The 17,308-nt window shown below is 57.2% G+C and overlaps 3 protein-coding genes across 11 annotated transcripts in view; 2 read left to right on the top strand and 1 right to left on the bottom strand.

Annotated features, from left to right (window-relative positions):
• Positions 1-6,743, top strand: part of NFAT5 (nuclear factor of activated T cells 5) — a 57,110-nt gene extending 50,367 nt beyond the window's left edge. For 5 of the 7 annotated variants that reach the window (XM_032121666.1, XM_032121665.1, XM_032121669.1 and 2 more), the window contains 2 exons: positions 470-716; positions 1,557-6,743. In XM_032121666.1, coding sequence (XP_031977557.1) covers positions 470-708 — 239 coding nt within the window. In that variant the 3' untranslated portion in view covers positions 709-716; positions 1,557-6,743. Of the gene's footprint in view, positions 1-469; positions 724-1,556 lie in introns of all 7 variants that reach the window. The other 2 variants (XM_032121663.1, XM_032121664.1) reach the window with 2 other exon arrangements.
• Positions 6,744-8,817: 2,074 nt separating this feature from the next.
• Positions 8,818-11,716, bottom strand: NOB1 (NIN1 (RPN12) binding protein 1 homolog). The gene is made up of 9 exons (XM_032121674.1): positions 11,499-11,716; positions 11,285-11,417; positions 11,009-11,142; positions 10,870-10,941; positions 10,656-10,793; positions 10,329-10,547; positions 9,993-10,090; positions 9,765-9,909; positions 8,818-9,357 (listed from the first exon to the last, which is right to left on the bottom strand). Exons 1-9 carry the CDS (start codon positions 11,574-11,576, stop codon positions 9,088-9,090), a joined length of 1,287 nt encoding a protein of 428 aa, XP_031977565.1. The 5' UTR covers positions 11,577-11,716; the 3' UTR covers positions 8,818-9,087.
• WWP2 (WW domain containing E3 ubiquitin protein ligase 2) overlaps positions 11,700-17,308 on the top strand; it is a 32,357-nt gene continuing 26,748 nt past the window's right edge. Inside the window, exons 1-4 of one of the 3 annotated variants that reach the window (XM_032121673.1) lie at positions 11,700-11,787; positions 13,807-13,890; positions 14,475-14,622; positions 14,878-14,996. In XM_032121673.1, the coding sequence (XP_031977564.1) occupies positions 13,821-13,890; positions 14,475-14,622; positions 14,878-14,996 (337 nt within the window). In that variant the 5' untranslated portion in view covers positions 11,700-11,787; positions 13,807-13,820. Of the gene's footprint in view, positions 11,788-11,914; positions 12,016-13,806; positions 13,891-14,474; positions 14,623-14,877; positions 14,997-17,308 lie in introns of those variants that run through there. The other 2 variants (XM_032121670.1, XM_032121672.1) reach the window with 2 other exon arrangements.

The raw sequence follows: 17,308 nt of genomic DNA, 5'->3' as shown, positions 1-17,308 counted from the left end.
GGTACCCTGTGCCAGGGCCTGCCCACCCTCAGAGGGAAGGATCTCTCCCTAATGTCTAATCTAGGAATGATTGTGGTCTCTTAAGAGAGCATTTCTCTTCCTGTTTTTGGTTTCTGCAATACACGTTGGCTTTCTTCATGTTATTGAAGGAAAGCAAGGACTTTAGAAGCTATAGGGTCCAGAAATGTGTTAAAGTGTACTTAGCTGTACAAACCTGCACTTCTCCTCGTAGCCTCTCTGGACCCAGCCTCCATGAGCAGTTCTGTGGGATGGAGAGCCTTTCTCTGTGTGCATGGGTCTGTGGGTGCCTGTGAGCCCCAGCAGTGAGAGGTGCAGGTGTTGCTTACAACAGGCTGTAGCAGCTCTCACAGGGCACACAGCTGGTGGTGGGCCGTGGTCGTAGCTGGGTGCTTTGCTGTGGGAACTGCTGGACTGTGCCAAGACGCTGAGCTGTCCCTCTGTCCCCCAGACTGTGGTCAGCTGCTGCCCCCCGGGCCGGCAGCGCTGCCGGAGGAGCTGATGGCCATGGGCCAGCCCGGGCAGCCCCAGGGCGAGGCGCAGCCCGCGGTGCCGGCGCTCCTGTCCCAGCAGCTCCCCGAGACCCCGCCGCTGCCCTCAGCCATGGCCACCAACCAGAACATGGAGAAAATAGATGATCTGCTCGTGTCCTTGCAGAACCAGGGGAACAACATGGCTGGCTCATTTTAATTAGGCAAGTAAGTGGTGAGTTTGGGTCTCTGGGTTCTTTCCTGCCACACAGGAGCTTTGTTCAGCCCATTTGTACCTTGCAGTGTGTGACTGTGCTTTAAGAGGCCAGCTAAAACACCAGTGAGGCTGAATTAAGACTATAGTACCAGAATGAAGTTACTAAAACCAGTCAGAGGTCAGAATTTGTATGAAACAATTGAGACTTTTGTTCAATTTTCATACGTTTTTGTCATCTGCCGTGAGTCTGGTGCTTTGTTAGGGAGGAGAGTGGATCACTGACAGCTTGGCAGATCAAAACCTTACGAAACATGACTGTAGTTTATAAACGTGAGGCTTAATGAGTAAATTACACCTCAAGTCTGAACTGTTCTGAACTCTTCCCCCGGGTTACAATAATGTAATGTGAGAACAAGTTTTGGTGGAATGTGGCAGCTCCTGAGTGTGCCACATGCTGAGTCTGTGTTAGAAACAGCTGACAGCATCAGCTGTTGCTAGGAGACACTCTGCTTTTAGAAGGTGTCTTTTTCAGAGGGGGGAAAGAGCCCTTGACTACAAATGAGCACCAAGAACCGGGAGGACTCTGGAGTCCAGTGTAGGCTGTGCTGTGGAACTTGGGGCTGGTCTGGAGCTAAATCCCCTCTTGAGTTTTCACTGAAGTGATACACTTCATTCTCTAATCTAAAAGGGTTTGTATATGGAGTTGGGAGTCTCTCCAGAACTTCTCTTGCTCCTCACCCCCGGTTCAGTGCCTGCTCATGAGGAACACCCTGAAGATGAAGCAAGTGCACAGAAGGAAGAGGGAACTGTGGTTAGTTATGCCTGACTTTTCTGCTTGTTTTCTCATGCAGAAATTCCGTGAAGAAAAAAAAAGCGACGATTCCCCAGATCCTCTCAGACCTTCCAACTCTGGATTAGGCTGCGTGGAACCAATTGCTTCTGTGGAAAAGTGGCCTCTTTAAAGAGCACACGCGTGGCCAGTGGCAGACCTGAGGCCATGACCATGGAGTTTGGGCTCCATAGTGCCAATAATGCTGAGGAGTTATGCTTTGTGTTACTGGGGCGTGGGGTTGGGCTGTTACCGGATTCCTAAACCTCATTACTGTGGGGGCTCTTGGAATTTAAAGCATATCTGGTCAGTTATTATTGTTGTTGGAAGGTAATCCATGTTACCACGTTTACTTTTTCCCTCCTATTCCTTCTTCATATCCTCTCTTTTTCCTCGGGAAGCTCGTGCAGCAGAAACAGCAGCTGCCTCTGCCCCGAGCTGTGACTCAGCTGTCAGTAAGTGAAGGGATCTCTTGGCTGACACGGAGTGGGAGAGCCAAACCCACCCTTTATGAATTGCAAGTATTGTTAACTGTAATAACCAAGCAGAGAATTGCTGCTGTAATAACCAGTTCCCATCTGACAATGGGATTAATGGTTTCCCACATCCCTTATGTGGAGCTGTACATAGAGCAAGGGTTTGGTGGCTCTACAGAATGAAGAAATGAAGGGGAACTTCCAGTTGATCTTAAAATCTTCTCTAAAACACCTTCAGCTTGAAAAGAGCATTCTGTGTTGCTGAGGAAGGGACTCCTCTGTGTCTCCCGCTCTTGACTGATGGGTTAGAGCTCTGTAAAGCCTCATGAGCTGTTCCCAAACCAGCCTTCTCCCTTTCATTCTTTCCATGGTTTTCCTTCTCTCCCTCAGTTTTGTATTGTGTTTTTAAAAAAAGACGTAAATATCCTACTGGCTTTAAAGCTCAGAAACAGCTTTTAGGAATCGTTGGCAGTAAATTGCTTAGTCAGTAGAAGCTTTGACAAATAATCAAGGACTAAGGAGAGAGGAAGCAATTTCTCCACCACCTTCTAAACGCAGGAATCCCCCTTAACCCGCCACTTCCAGCTGTGACTGATGGAAAAAGCTTGGCTTTACTCCAAGTAGGGGGCAAATTGCATCATTTTTAAGCCTTCTTAAAACATCACTTCATCCTGAGCTGTTGCATCTTTGTAGCACATGGAGCTCATTGCAGTTCTGAAGTGATTTTTCCTTTTTCTACCACAGAGCCCCAAGTCTGGTTTCTAGATTGTCGTGTTTAATTAAAGAATAAATCATTGACTGATGTTACCGAATGTAAAAACAACCCACTCCAGACCACGCAGGTGTATTGTGAGGCATGTGGATTTTTTAGGTGCTTCAACTCTCCGGACAGTGTGTGATCTCTCACTACAGCCTCGTTCAGATCCGTGTTCCTCCCGCTGCCGCCGGAGCCGAGCTGCTCCCGCGGCGCCCGTTCCGCCTCGGTAGAGTGTAGCTGGTATCACGTCATTTTTCATTTTTGTTATTTGAAATAACAAAAGAACCGTCTGTAAATGGTTTTTTTTAAGTTCCTCGAGTCTGTTTACTGTGTGTTTTCCCCTTAACTCGTGTGCGTAGTTGAGCCGTGTAGAGTTTTTGTTGGTTTTCCTGGATTTCCCCCGTTTGTTGGTCTGTCACGACGTTCACTTTCTCTTTCTGTCTCTCTCTTTCTCTCTCTCATTGAGAGGCATTGAATTACGTTTTCAGTAGTAAGGCTTCTTGCCGATATGAAGGGAACTTTTCAGAAAGAGACCTGCTCTGGGTCATTTAATTTTGAATACAGTTTTCAATCGTTCAAGTTTTGGATGGTTTATATCTAATGTGTGTTTCATTTTTTTGGAAAGCTATATTTTGTATTTAGGAAATGGTATAACTATTTTGCTATTTGTACTGAGTGAGTACATTGGCATAAATATAAAAAATTTATATATATACATATATATAAAATATTCTTTTTGCCACACATTTTTGTGGTAAATTTGTGAGTTTGTCTGATGTTCTACCACAACGTGGCGTCTGATAACAGTGGGGTGGGGTGGGGTTTGTTATGTCTTTATTGAGTATTTAAGTACTTTTTGCAACATAAATAACGTGTTCATCTCTCGCCATTCCATCAGGCAGTGTTGGTCCAGCTGGCCACGAGAAGCTTCGCTCTGTGTTTGGTGTGTCCCTCACTCACAGCCTAGCAAGGAAACCCAGAGGCATTTAGGATTATATAATATATGAAATATTGGGGTTTCCCTCAGAATGAGCCATTCAGCTTTTCTTCACTCTCATTGCCTATTTAATATTTTAATACTAGCGCCTCTGTGTTTTAACTCCTAATTTATGATTATGCTCAAACGTTGGAAATTTTAATCAGGACAGAAAGAATTCCCCGCTGCATCATGTCCAGAGCTGCTTTAACCCCGACCCAGACTTTTTCTTTCTGTACTTTATTTTTTTTCCCCTGCTAAGACAAAACATTAACAACATCTTGTAATGGTTCACGACAGGAAAGCAGCAGCCCCCAGCAGTGCCCAGGTGCTGTGTGGGGCTGCTCAGGCTGAGAACAATGGACCCAACAACGTCCAGAGGGCTGTGGAAGTCCATAGCCACTCACTGGGAAAGGAACTGGTGGTGTTTGCAGGATCAGTGTCCCAGGATGAGCTGTTGGGTGTCACCTGGGGCTGTCACACACAGAAGGAGTGACAGGAACGATGGATTCGCTCGTGTGCTGCTTCAGTTTGCTCATTGTTCCGAAGGGCTGTATCCGTTCGTTGGTCAGTGCCAAGTCACCAGGGACCAATTCTCCATGGAACAGGATGAGTGCCCAGAAGAGATCCTCATCCCAAGCCTGCCACAGCTCCAGGGAAGGGTATGTTTGAATTGTGGGCATTTGAGGTCGCTTATGAAGAGAAGAGAGAAAAAAAACATACACAAAAAACCAACCAAGGGCTGTGCTATCCCAGCTTTCCCTTCTGGAAACACCTTCCTTTCCTCGTGTTAAATTTACCTGTTCATTTTAGGTCAATGTTTAAATGTACAACACTTTGAACATGTGATTTGGTTACAAAAAGTATTTGTGTGACTGAAGAGGTCGCTCAGCGGTTGGCGTGTGCTCGGGCAGCGGCTCCGAGGGTGGAGGGGTTGGATCAGCCCCAAAAGAGCTCATGGACAGGCTGCAGGGTGTCATGGCAGGGAGCACAGCCTGAGCCACATCTGTGTTTTACCAGGGGCCTGAACATTCACTTCTGGCATATTTAGCAGCTGAGATTGGGCAGCAGAGCTTCTCTATGATCCCTGTGTTCCAGGAGCACACGGAGCACTGGCATCGTGTCTGGGCCCTTTGGGTGCAGAGAGGCTCCTGAGGTATCAGTCTGTAAATCCAGCATCGCTGGGGGTCCCAGAGCACCCATTTGTGGGCACAGGTGAAAATTGAGGGAGAGGGACCTGCCAGCCCCCACCACATCCCCTCAGCTTTTACCCTGAGTCTGCCCAGAGCCCACCCAGAAACCACAGAGACAACACTTAACGCACAGTTGGAGCTGAACAGCTCCTCTGGCATGGAGTTACTGGTGCTTTGTGCTTAATTAACAGTTGTTTTGTTATTGCCTCCTCACTGCCTGATCTTGCAGCAAGCCAAACACTTTGCTCTTATTTTAACACAAATCTAGTTCAAGAAATAATTCCAGGCTGGCTGTTCTGAAGTGGATGTCCAGTGTCTGATCAGTGACTATGATTACTTCTAATCACTGACAGGGTGGTTGCTTCCTGTATAGTTTTAAGATAAACTAAGGCATGAGCAGTTAAACATAACTTTGGCAGGTTTTTACTGGAAGCACCAAGTCTGGGCAGCTGTGTCAGTGGACATTCCCCTCACCTGAATGAGCCAAACTTTATTTTTTAAAGTTTCTGTTGAGATTTTGATTTAGTATCTAATTTATAAAAGGAAAATATGTCTGAATGGATTTTCATTCCTGTTTTCTCATGCCTCTGCTTGGCAAACAGTTGGGTTCCTTTTCCAGGGGCATTGTGGGAGCACAGGGAGCACAGACATGGATCTGAGAGAGAGAAGCAGGAGAGAGGAGAGGGAATTGCTTGGCATGCTCCGAGCTGTGGGTGGAAGGTGAGAAGAGCAAATGCTGGTCACTGGTGACTTGTCATTAGTGCAAAACTGAGTTTCAGGGAGTTGGTGGTTTCGTGTTCCAGGGTCTCGGGGCAGCTCCATTCTGTAGAAGCTAAAAGGAAGCAGCACTGGGATGCTGTGTTTGTTCAGGGGATTTGTTTTAATTTGGGCTTTTTTAGACTTTGGGGCTGACTGTGAGCACTTTGTGTTCCTGCTCAGACCAGCTGTGCCAGCTGTAGTGGCCGTGGTGCCCCGGGCAGGGCGTCTGTGCCGTGGCACCGGGAGAGGGTCAGCGTTGGAAATGGGATAAACGTGTCAGAAACAAGGAAGAATGCTGCAGGGGGTAAACTCTTGCAAAGGGAAACTGGTGGAATTCTCTAGGGGAGTGGGGGACTCCGGGGGGTTACACAGGAGGAGAGGCTTTTCCTCTCCCAATCTGTATAGGGATGTAAATACACACTGCCTGTATATTCTAGGATTATATATATGTATATAGAGGAGTCAGATTATTATATATAAATAATAGTAGGCACATGCATAGAATACTGTTATATTTACATTTTTATAAACATGAAATAATACTCCTTTTCCTCAGTAGGTTTTTGTAGTAACTCATAAGTAGCTGTCTTACACCTCTCAGTCCTGGACGTGTGGCCCTGTTGGTACCGTTGGCTCCAGAAGTTGCTCTGCTTGGGAACCTCGCTGGTATCCGTGGGCTGGAAGCAGATGTGGCCACTTTTGTATTTTTATATCTTGTAGTTCATACTTGCAGATATGGTTTAGGATAGAACTGACATCCAGGCTGAGGATGGGCTTCCTGCAGCCCTGAGCATCCCTCGGCTTCCCTCGGGTAACCCCAGAGCCTTTTGCATCCCCAGTCTGGCAGCAGCTCATGCAGGTTGGTGGTGGCCCCCAGAGGGGCTGGGCTGACACCAGCCAGGTGTGTTGGATGTTACTGTGTAGCAAAGGGTCCCTGGTTGTGCTGGGTCAGGGAGGGGAAGCTCCTCTGCCATTCCTCTTTATTCCCATAAGGGCAGGAGTCTGTAAACTGATTTTTTTTTTTTAACTGACTCATTACTGCAGCAGTCAAAATGTAGAGAACTCCTTGAAAGCCAGTGAAGCTCCCATTGAATTCTGTCCATGAGGAACCTGCCACAACTGTGCTGATTTCTGTCTTGCAGGTTGTGTGAGGAATTAAATCCTAAGGATCGTAGAATCATGGAGCATCCTGAGCTGGAAGGGACCCACAGGGATCACCCAGCCCAGCTCCTGGCCCTGCACAGACACCCCAACAACCCCACCCTGGGCATCCCTGGCAGCGCTGTCCAAACGCTCCTGGAGCTCTGGCAGCCTCGGGCCGTGCCCATTCCCTGGGGAGCCTGGGCAGTGCCCAGCAGCCTCTGGGGGAAGAGCCTTTTCCTGATATCCAGCCTAAACCTCCCCTTGCCCAGCTCCAGCCATTAAATCAGGTCATAAAATCAATAGTGTGTATTGTGACCACCATGACTTTTTCATTCCAAATCCACGTTCCACTGGAATTTGTCATGAGTGGATCAGACAGTGTTGTCCTGGTACAGGTTTTCTTAAATCACCTCCACCACACTGAGAGCCAGTGTCCTCATTTGTTCTCTTGGAGTTTGCTGGGCTGAGCCCTGCTTTTTCCAGACATCTGTCATTTTTGCTGTTACACTTCTTTAAATTTCCTGGTAACCTTCACTGTGTGGGGACAGGGTGAGGAATCCAAGGATTCCCTGCTCACTGACCCCTCTGTTCAGGTTCCAAAGCTCCCACACCCGGCAGCCTCTGTGACACATTCCATCCCTCTGGGATGAGGGAAGGGTTCTGTGTTCATGTGACAGGTAAATGGCTTTGGCTTTGTTTTGGCCCTGGAGCTGCCCGTGGAACGGAACCTGCCCCGAGTGTCCTGGGCAAGACCATGGCTGCCCATCGGGATAACGTGTCCAGGGGGACGTTCCTGTTTGAAAGTGGCTCTTTGGGTGTTGCAGAACTGGGATCACATTCCAGTATCCTTAGCAGCCTTTTTATTCTGGATAAAAGGAGGCAGTTTGAATTACTCCCATCTCAGCTGATGCTGAGTTAAGCTCCAACCCCTTCAGAGCAGAGCTCCAACCTCTCTCTCTGTCCCTGCACCTCTGGTGGGCTCTCTCCTGCTTGCCAGATGTTCTGGGTGCACCCTCGACCGCTGAGCTGCCTCTTCTGTGTCCTGCAATGTGAAAGTAGCACCAGATACTCCTTCGTGCAGTTCTGTGTATATGGCTTTCGTAGGTGGGTTTTCCAAGCACTGATTCCCGGTGTTTTCAGTTTGTCTATGAGGGGATATTTTATTTGCATCTATGTTTTTAGCTCTCCTGTGATAACTTGTTGAATATTAAAAAAAATAAAAATATTTTGCTTCTATTGGGACATTTGTATACTCGCAACTATATTTCTGTAAACAGCTGCAGTCGAGAATAAACAATGAAAGTTTTCATTTTGCAGTGTAAAGTCTTGTGATGGTTTTTCCAAGGGCATCTCCAGAGCTGCCCAACCCAGCCTCCAAACTGTGACCGAGGGAACAGCTTCCATAGCCCGGGATCCCGTCTCTGAGGGACTGGGGGAGACACAGAGGCTGCCCCAGGGAGGTGAGGCCAAGAGTCCAAAGCAAAGACGCTGGAAGTTGCCACCTCCTCAGCAGGATTTGTGGGTGTGTTACCCAATGCCCTTTATCTGCAGCTCTGACACACCAAAAATGCCCTGGGGTTGGGGAAGGCCCAGGTGTGTTCCCCTCTCCTGCTCCCACCCTGCAACCTCCCCAGGACCAGGGGCCACAGCTGGTAACAGGCATTTCCTTACCTTGAACAATTTCAGCAGGGTTAAGAAACTGCAGCAAGAGCTGGGCAGAACAGGCAGTTGTGAAAGATTTCAGCAGATTTATCCAAAAAGCTTTACCTGAGTCTCCCCCTTCAGCCCTGGGCATTGCCTAGTGCCAGGGTGAGACACAACCCCCTGCCCTGGGCTTTTGTCTTTCTGGAGCTCATGATCCCATGGGGCAAAACATCAAAGAAATCCTCCCTTCCTCTGTCCCAGCCTCCTCATCCCTCGAGGCTCAGAGCAAGGCTCCCCCTGGCACAGGCACCCACACAAACGGGACTGAGCCACGGTGCTTTGGGGTTTGGTGTTTATTGGGTGACACAGCCCCTGCCCAGGGGCACCCAGGGCCAGCAGGGAAGCCACCCCACCCTCTCCCATGCTGGGGCCTCCCCAAGCCCAGCCACCACCACCCCAGTCACGGTGGCCCTCTGGGCACCAGCGCAGTGCCGACAGAGCGGCCTGGCCCACGCCCATGCCAGGTTCTGGGAGAGGCCTTGCCCTGGTGGAGCCACCACCGCAGCCGGGCAGGCAGGTCCTGCAGGCGGGGCCCGTCCTGCCCCTCACCTCCTCTTCACGAACTTCTTGGTGACGGCGTTGGGGTTGAGGCGCCGGCGGCCGGCGCCCAGGGCGGCATCGCGCAGGTGCAGGTGCGCGGCCCGGCTGTCCACGTCGTTCTCGGCGAAGGGAGAGGCCCCGGCCAGGTAGTCGGGGTGGAACACGTTGGTTTTCTGCCTGGCTTTGCGGGACAGGCGCTGCTGCGGGAAGCGCTGGTCCTCCACCAGGTGTGGGTTGTTGGCGTGCTTCCCGCCCTGCGGCGCCGGCAGCGGGTACTGCGGGAGAGAAGGGATCAGCCCCGGCTCCCAGGGACTCTGAGGTGACCACAGGCCTCTGGAGACCTGAGCAGGGAAGCCCAGAAGCCCTGGGGTCCAGGTGCAACATCTGGAGGATGTTCACAGTTTGCTTTGATTCCCTCCAACCTGCCAGCCACAGGCTGGGCTCCCATCCCTGGGGTCCCAGTGGAAGAATTTCTTCACAGAAAGGGTTGTTAAAAATGGGAATGGGCTGCCCAGGGAGGTGGTGGAGTCCCCATCCCTGGAGGTGTCCAAGGAATTGACTGGACATGGCACTCAGTGCTCTGGTCTGGCTGACAAGGTGAGGATCGGTCACAGGTTGGATTTGAGGATCTTGATGGTCTTTTCCAACCTCAGTGAGTCTGGGATTCTGTCCAGGTACTCACCCTGAGCCCCCGGGGGTTCAGCACCTTGGGGTTGCGGGAGAAATGCATGTGGAGACTCCCATCGTCGCTGACACTCACTGCCACCTTCTTGAGGGTCTTGTTACCGCAGTGGGGGCAGAAAACCTTGGTCATGTCCGAGGTGGTCCTGTGAGGGTGGGACAGACGGGTTCACAGCTCCCGGGGCCGTGGAACATGGGCTCAGCCCGGGAGCAGGATCAGCCCCAGCACCTGAAGCAGCCGTGGCAGCGCAGGATGTAGCTCCGGGCCCGGCGGATCAGCATCCCGTTCACGGCCAGCACGTGGAGACCCATCTGCAGCAGCACGTTCTGCAAGAGCAGGGACAACCTGGGACCCCGGGAGCTGGGAGTGCCGGGAGCTGGGACTGGGCCCTGCCAGCTGGGGCAGTGAGAGCCCGACAGGCTGTGCACAGGCCTCTGGAACTGAGACCCTACTGGTTCGACACACGGAGCTGTCCCAAAGCTGCTCTCCCCTGCCCAGGGACTCGGCACTGCCTTGATGGGAGCAGCCCCGAGGTTTGAGCCCTGGCTGCAGCCCAGCACCCACCTGCATGGCAAAGTCCGTGGTGACACAGCCGACCTGGACACCGACGGGAGCAGTGTCGCAGTGCCCCGTGTCCTGCTGGGCCTGCTTCAGGTTGCTGGGAGTTATCCAGCCTTCGTCATCGCTCTCCTCATCCTCCTCTTCGCCGGCGCTGGCCCCATCTGCAGAGCTCTGGTGTTCCTCCGGGTGTTCCTCCAGGGGCTCGGGGCTACTGGAGATGGCCTGGGCCATGTGGGGGGAGGAGACGGTGAGGGTGGCACAGAGGGGTCGGGAAAGGCCAGCCAGAAATCACAGAGCGAGGACAGAAAGAAAACTCCAGAAGATTCTCACCAGCAGCTCCCGCAGCTCCTCCTCGATGCTGGGCAGGGGCGGCCGCCAGTACAGGAAGGATCCGAACTCGTCGCTGTCCGGCGGGGCCGGGCCGCTGCCGGGGCTGGGCTGGCGCGGGCCCTTCCCCGCGGGCTTGTGCTGGGGGCACAGCACGGGGAACCCTCACCCGGGGCTCCGAGGGGCCGCACGCCCTCGCCCTCCCTCCGGGCCTTACCTTGGCGGGCAGGTGGAAGCCGGCGAGGTGCAGGGGGGCCTCTGGGTGCCGCGGGGTGGAGCTGAGCCGCACCTGGGGAGCGGCACGGGGCGTCGGCGGGGCCGCTGGAACCGGGGCCCCGTCCCCGGGCCGATCCTACCTTGTCCTGCGGCTCCCAGCGGAGGCAGCCGGGGCCGTCGATCTCGGCCTGGAGCTGGCATGTGAGGGCGAGCACCTGCAGGTCGGCGGCCGACAGGCTCGGGTAGTCCCCGGTCTTCTTGGAGAATTCGGTTACTGCGGGCGGGGAACAATGGCACCGTCGGGCCGGGCCGGGCCGGGCTGCGAGAGCCGGGCGGGGCGGGGCCGGGCCGTGGGGCCGAGGGAAAGGAAGCGGTGCCCCACGCAGGACGGGAACCGGGGCCTGCCCGGCACTCACCGAGGCGCAGCAGCTCGGGGCGCGGGCGGCGGACCCGCAGCTCGCAGGGCAGCGCGGCGAGGCGGCGGCGCGCGGGCCGGTCGCGGATCTCGGCCAGCACCTCGGGCACGGTGTACAGCGCGTCTGCGATGTCCTGCGGGCAGCGCAGTCACACCGGCCCGTAACCCCTCGTCCCCCCCGCCCCTCCGGTATCTCCCCGGTGTTTCCCCGGTACCTGCAGCGGGGCAGCGCTCAGGAACGCGCCCGTGTCGGCCACGACGTGCGGAACACGCGCCATGTCCGCGTGCCCCATGGCCCACCCGGGCCGCCGTCCAAGCGCCGCGGGAAGCACAGCGGGAGTTGTGGTCCGAGCACGGAGCACGCCGGGAGTTGTAGTTCAAGCGGGGCACGCCGGGACCGGCGGCCGTGCCGCGGGAGCGCTTCCGGTCGGCGGGATCACGTGGCGGCCGGGGTCACATGACGGCGGGAGCTGGAGCCGGGGAGCGGGAGCGGAGCGGCTGCCGGTAACGGGACGGGACGGGACGGGACGGGACGGGGCGGGGCGGGGCGGGGCGGGGCGGGGCGGCTCGGCTCGGCTCGGCTCGGCTCGGCTCGGCACGGCACGGCACGGCACGGCACGGCACGGCACGGGGGCGCTCCCGTCCGTCCGCCGGACAGGGCCTGCTGAGGCGCTCCGGCCGCCAGGAGCTGCTCAGCCGGTGCCGGTACCAGCCCGGGACAGCGGGGCCAAGGTGGGGCCCTTGGCCTCCGCCTCCTGTGCGCGGTGCCCGCAGCGCCCGGCCCAGTTCCGTGCGGGGCTGCGGGGCCGGACCGGCCGGTCCCGGGGGCGGGTTCGGTGTTCGCTGCTGGGGCGGCGGCCCCGCGGGTGACCCGGGAGGTCAGGCCAGGCTGTCGGAAACGGGAAGCCGGGGAGGGAAGGGAGGCCTCGGCCTTATCAAGGGAGATTCCCCATGTGTGGGGTGCGGGAGCGCCCCGGGCCCGGGCCGGGCCGGTCATGGCCCCGCTCGGCTGAGGGGCTGTGGGGGTGTGCGGAGCGGGAACAGCCCGGGGACAGCAAAGCTGTGCCCGGGGAGTGGCACTGGACACCGAGGGGTTTCTGCGGGTCAGGGGTGCTTGGCGTGGCCGGGGATGTCAGAGCGAGTGACGGAGAAATGGTGAAAAGAGGAAATGGGGAAGAGTCAGGGTTTGAAAGAAGAAGGATGGCGACAGGCCAGGCGGAACAGGGCTGGGCACGGCCTAGCACTGGAGGGGCACGGCCCCGATGGAATCCATGTGATGTGGAGCTGGGGACATGAGGAGGAGGAGTATGCGATATCCTCAGAGAAGGTCGGGGTGATCTGCGGGCCGGGATAATTGGAATGGGAGTCACTGTGTGAGTGTGGTGAGTAGCCCCTCACGGTGAGGGACAGGAGGTTGGGATGTGTCCAGGAGCCCTGGCTGTTGTTGGATGGAGCCAGAACAGTGGTTGGACAGTGCCAAACGGGGATTTCCAGGCAGAGGTGGGGGCTGTATGAGACACAGCCAAGCCCTGGGGTGCCAGGCAGGTTTGCTGTGCTGGCACGGAGAGCAGAGACCCTGGGAGAAGGGATTTCACAGGGAATCTGCCATGGGTTGGAGCTCGGTACAGTTTAAGGAGGATGTAAAGAGAGAGCAGAGAAGAGGCTCCTGCACAGGGAGAGGGGCTGGAGCTGCTTCCTCCCTTTTCCTGCTTCCCCTGATCGGGGAGGGGGAGGTTGGCAGTGCCCTGGTCCTGGCTGGGCAGTTCTTGGCTTAGGGGCTGGGCCATGACCTTGGCCCCTGTCCTCTCCAGCTCCTGGGAATGGTGGGGAGGAGGCTGGAGCAAGCCCATGGCTGACTCCGTGGTCCCAGACGCAGCGTCTCGTGCTCCTGTGTGATGTGTGACCTCATCCCTCCGCTCTGTGGTCGCTGATTTGGGCAGAGGCCCCAGCCACGTGTCCTGCCACCCTGCCTGGTGTCACAGTGTGTCCTTCCTGTCTGGGGGCGTGACACGATGGTCTTGGAGGCCTTTCCCAACCTCAGTGATTCTGTGGATTTGGTACCATAGTGAGACCAGGGCTTCCCTTGAGGGATGTGGCCACTACCCCGTGCTGTGACCAGCTTCTGTCCAGCCTGTGCCACTGCCATGTCCTTGCCATCTTGTTGGTGATGTGTGGGCTCACGAGTCAGTGTCCCACAGGGCAAGGCTTTGGTGGCTGCTCTGTCCCCCATCAGCACTGACCTGTGGGTCAGGGGAGCTTCAGGTGCCCAGAGGGGTGTCTGGAGGTGGCACTGCCCAGCTCGGCTAGCAGCGGTGCCGTGCAGGGGTTGCTCTCCCAGGGACGCAGCGTTGTCTGTGGTGCAGGGCTGGTTTATTAGGAAAGGAAGCCTGTGTTTCCCGGGGGTTGCCCAACCCTTTCCCCGTGTCCTTGCCGTGCCGGGCACTCGCAGCAGCATCGGGCTGTGTTTGGGCTCCCTGGGCGCCGTGGGAGCGGTGCTGAGGTGTCTCCTCTCTCTGCTTCCAGCCGGGGGTGATGCCATGGCCGCTGCCAGCTCCAGCAGGGCCAGGGCCGGGCCGCCCTGCGAGAAGTCCCCGCTCTCCGTGAAAGGTGGGTCCCGCTGCCTCGCCGGGATTCCCCCTGCCAGGAACGTGTGTTGTGTGTGCTCTGCCTGCACCCCGGGCTGGGACACCTTCCCGGGGGCAGCAGGGGCTGAGGATGGCCAGCGCTGCCCTGTGTGCCATGGGCTGGGCTCGGCCGCTTCCCCCGCCCGGCTGCCTTGGGGACGTGGCTCCGTGGCCCTGCTGGGGCCGCGCTGGTGCTCCCGTGGCCGCGAGATGGCTCCCGGCGCCCGGAGCCCCGTCCCCTCGGAGCCACGTCCCCAGCTCTGCCCCTCCGCAGGCACTGCTGGCCCGGGGCTGCCCCGTCCCACCTTGCCCCCGTGCCCTGGGGTCGGGAGGTGTCCGTGGGGACAGTGACAGTCCTGCCACCCTCGGAGGGGTGAAGCTGGGGATGGGCATGGTCAGGGCTTGGTGCCAGCCATCGCTGCCACCAGGAGCATTGCTCCCCACTGCCCCTCTCCCAGAACTCTGCTGTGAGTCATGGCACCCCGGGCTGGCAGGGATGGGGTGGGGGATGAGGGCAGGGGACAGGGTGTCTCATGGCTGCCTGACGCTGTGCCTGTCCCTGCCCAGTCGTGTCTGTGAAGCCCAAGGCCCAGAGCCGCCCAGCACGGATGAACTGCTACGTGGAGGTGGCCGGCGACGGGCTGCCCAGCGAGACCAAGAAGACGGGGAAGCAGATGGGGGTCTCTGAGCTGCTGTGGAACGAGGTCCTCACCCTGTGAGTCCATGTGACCCCTGCTGTGGGGCTGGCCCTGTGTGCCCCTCTGGGGACACTTGAATGTCACAGAGCTTTGTCCCTTGCATGAGGACACTGCCAGAGACAGCCAGGCTGGGAGGGCAGTGGGAGGGGGGTCTCCCATTGCCCCATGTCCTTGCCCACCTTCCTCTGCTGCTTGCCTTTGGCACTGCCTGCTCCCCAAGCATGGAGCAGGCATGAGGCCACGGTGACAGCCCCCTTCCCTGGTCTCTGCAGGAATGTCACGGCTCAGAGCCACTTGGAGCTGAAGGTGTGGATCTGCCACACGCTGAGGAACGAGCTGCTGGGCGCCGCCTTCGTCAGCCTCGGCAGCCTGCTCAAGGGTGGCGGCAAGTGTACGTACGGGGGGCCCGGGGCTGCGCTCGCCTGCCCGGGGCACAGGGGACAGGACGGGGGTGGCCGCAGCGGCTCCAGCGCTCCCCGGCAGGGAACAAGGTGCCGTTGTGTGCCCTGGGCCGGGCGTGCCGGAAGCCGTACCTGCGTCAGCCCGGGCGCCGCAGCCGGCTCGGAAACACAAACCCCGCTGCTATTTGCCGCCGTTTGCGGTTGCCAGAGCGTGGCTTGTGACAGCAGCTCCCACATAAAGGCGGCCATTCAGGGCTGGGGCGGCGCGAGTGGCCGCGCAGGGCTGGAAAAGGCGTGCTCTGTCTCTTCCAAGCAAAGCTTGTGAGACACAGACCTGGTATTGAGCAGGGAGAGGGGCCTCCTGCACCCCGAGGGATTCAGGGCTGGTTCAGACCCTCCCCGGTGCCGGGGGCTGGGGTGAGCTGCTTCCCCTGGTGCTGCCAGCTGTGAAACCACATCAGTGTCCCTGCCGTGCTGCTGTGGCTCTGGGTGGCACCAGGTGCTGTGGCAGTGAGGGACACATGGGACATGTGCTGCCACTGCTGTCATTTCGCAAGGCCTGTGGGGACTTGGATGTGTGCCTCGGGCTGGCTCTGTTGGGGTGTAGCTGCCAGCCAGCCCCACAGCTGTGGGATCTGTGCCCCTGGGCACCCTCCCCTGCAGCCGTTATTTCCCGAGGTGTGCAGGGGCCCTGCCGGGCTCCCGGAGCTGCCGCGGTTCCCGCCCTACCTGCGCCTCCACGGGGGCACAATTGGCTCTTTCATTCCCAGCCATCCCGGGGGGCTGTGTGGAAAATGAATGGAAAAGGCAACTGGCTGTTCTAGGTTGTCTGTTAACATCCCTCAGAAAAAACGTGTCAGATTTTTCCTTGACACCGTGGGCTGGGAGGGAGGAAGGACTCTTAAAGCTGCAGAGCCTGCCCTGCCCTGCCGGGAAGGTGCTGCCTGTCTGCTCCTGTCTGCTTTTGTCTGCCCTCCTTGTCTGGGCTGACATCTGCTCCCTCCTCTTCCCTGCAGGCTCATGCTCAGCCTTCGTGCTTTGCTGCAGGTCTGAGTGGGCCAGAGACTGCTGGGGGCCCTATGGGAGCCTGGGAGATCCTTTCCTCAGGGGCTCCTCGCTTCCTGGGAAGAGGGGAGTGTGTTCCCTCTGCCAGCCAGCCTGAGGAAGGGGCTGGGTCAGGCAAGGTCGTGCAAAAGGCATCTGGGATTTCAAGCCATTCTGGGTCAGGCAATTAATGTGTGAAGGGCAGTGAAATGCATGTGCCCCCTGCCACTGGAGGGGCCTGGCCCTCCTCTCCCCATCCTGGGAAGTGCTCAGCCAGAGTGAGCCTTCCCCAGGGCAGCTCCTGCCGGGCAGCAGCCCCTTTGTCTTCGTTGGGTTTGTTATGGTTTTGGTGAGGCTTTATGAAAGTTACTGGTTTGTGAGTGTAGCTGTGGCCTTGGGTTGATGTTCCTGTTGTTCCCCTCAGCAGGCAGGACAGTGTCCTCACTGCTGGTGACACCTGTGGCAGTGCGTGCTGGGCTCCCGCCTGCCAGGATGGTGCTGTCAGCCCTCCTGCCAGGTATGCCTTACTCCAGGGGGAAGAGTCTCAGCTCTGAGGCCCGGAGCATGGAAAAAGAGCTCAGTGATGAGGCCTGAGCTCCCGGGAAGGCTGTGAGAGCCTCTGGAGCCAACAGCCTGGCTGTCGCAGGAGCTCCTGCTCCGGTGGGTCCAGCCCAGCTTTCGGGCTCGCAGCGCTTCCCAGCGCCTTGGCAGCGCCTGCGGGGCCTCTCCGAGCGCCTCCCGCCTTCCCAGGGATTGGCCGGGGAGATGGAGAGGTGGGTCAGCACTGGCTCAATCACTGACAGGAGCTGGAGCCTTCCAGGAGCTGAGCTGCTCCCAGGGCTCCCATGAAACAGCTCGTTTGCCATGGCACGGCCCCTGGCCCCGGCCCCTGAGCTGCTGCCTCTGCAGAGGCACCTCTTTGTTCCCGGGCTCTGGGAGCTCCTTGCTGCTGGCCCTGGCCGGCCTCGTATCCTGGGCTGTGTGGAGCCCGTAGTGGGCCTTGCTGCTCCCCCTGTGTGCTGAGTGGCACCACGTGCTAGGGCTTTACAGATCCCACAGAGTCTCTGCTGCTGTGCCCCAGGCAGAGTGGCTGGAACTTGGCCTCCTGGGATCCTTCAGGACAACAGCAGCAATTCCCAGCCTCTGGAAAACTGCAGCTCCACCCCATTGTGGCTGTGATGCCAAAGGAGCTGTGCTGTGCTGCATGTCCCAGCAGTTCCGTGAGCTGGCTCTGCCATGGCCAGGATGTAATCCCACA

The sequence above is a fragment of the Corvus moneduloides genome, chromosome 12 (assembly GCF_009650955.1).
Source record: "Corvus moneduloides isolate bCorMon1 chromosome 12, bCorMon1.pri, whole genome shotgun sequence".
NCBI classification, from domain to species: Eukaryota; Metazoa; Chordata; class Aves; order Passeriformes; family Corvidae; genus Corvus; species Corvus moneduloides.
Note: the sequence above shows the minus strand (reverse complement) of the source record. Positions and strands in the feature narration are given on the sequence as shown.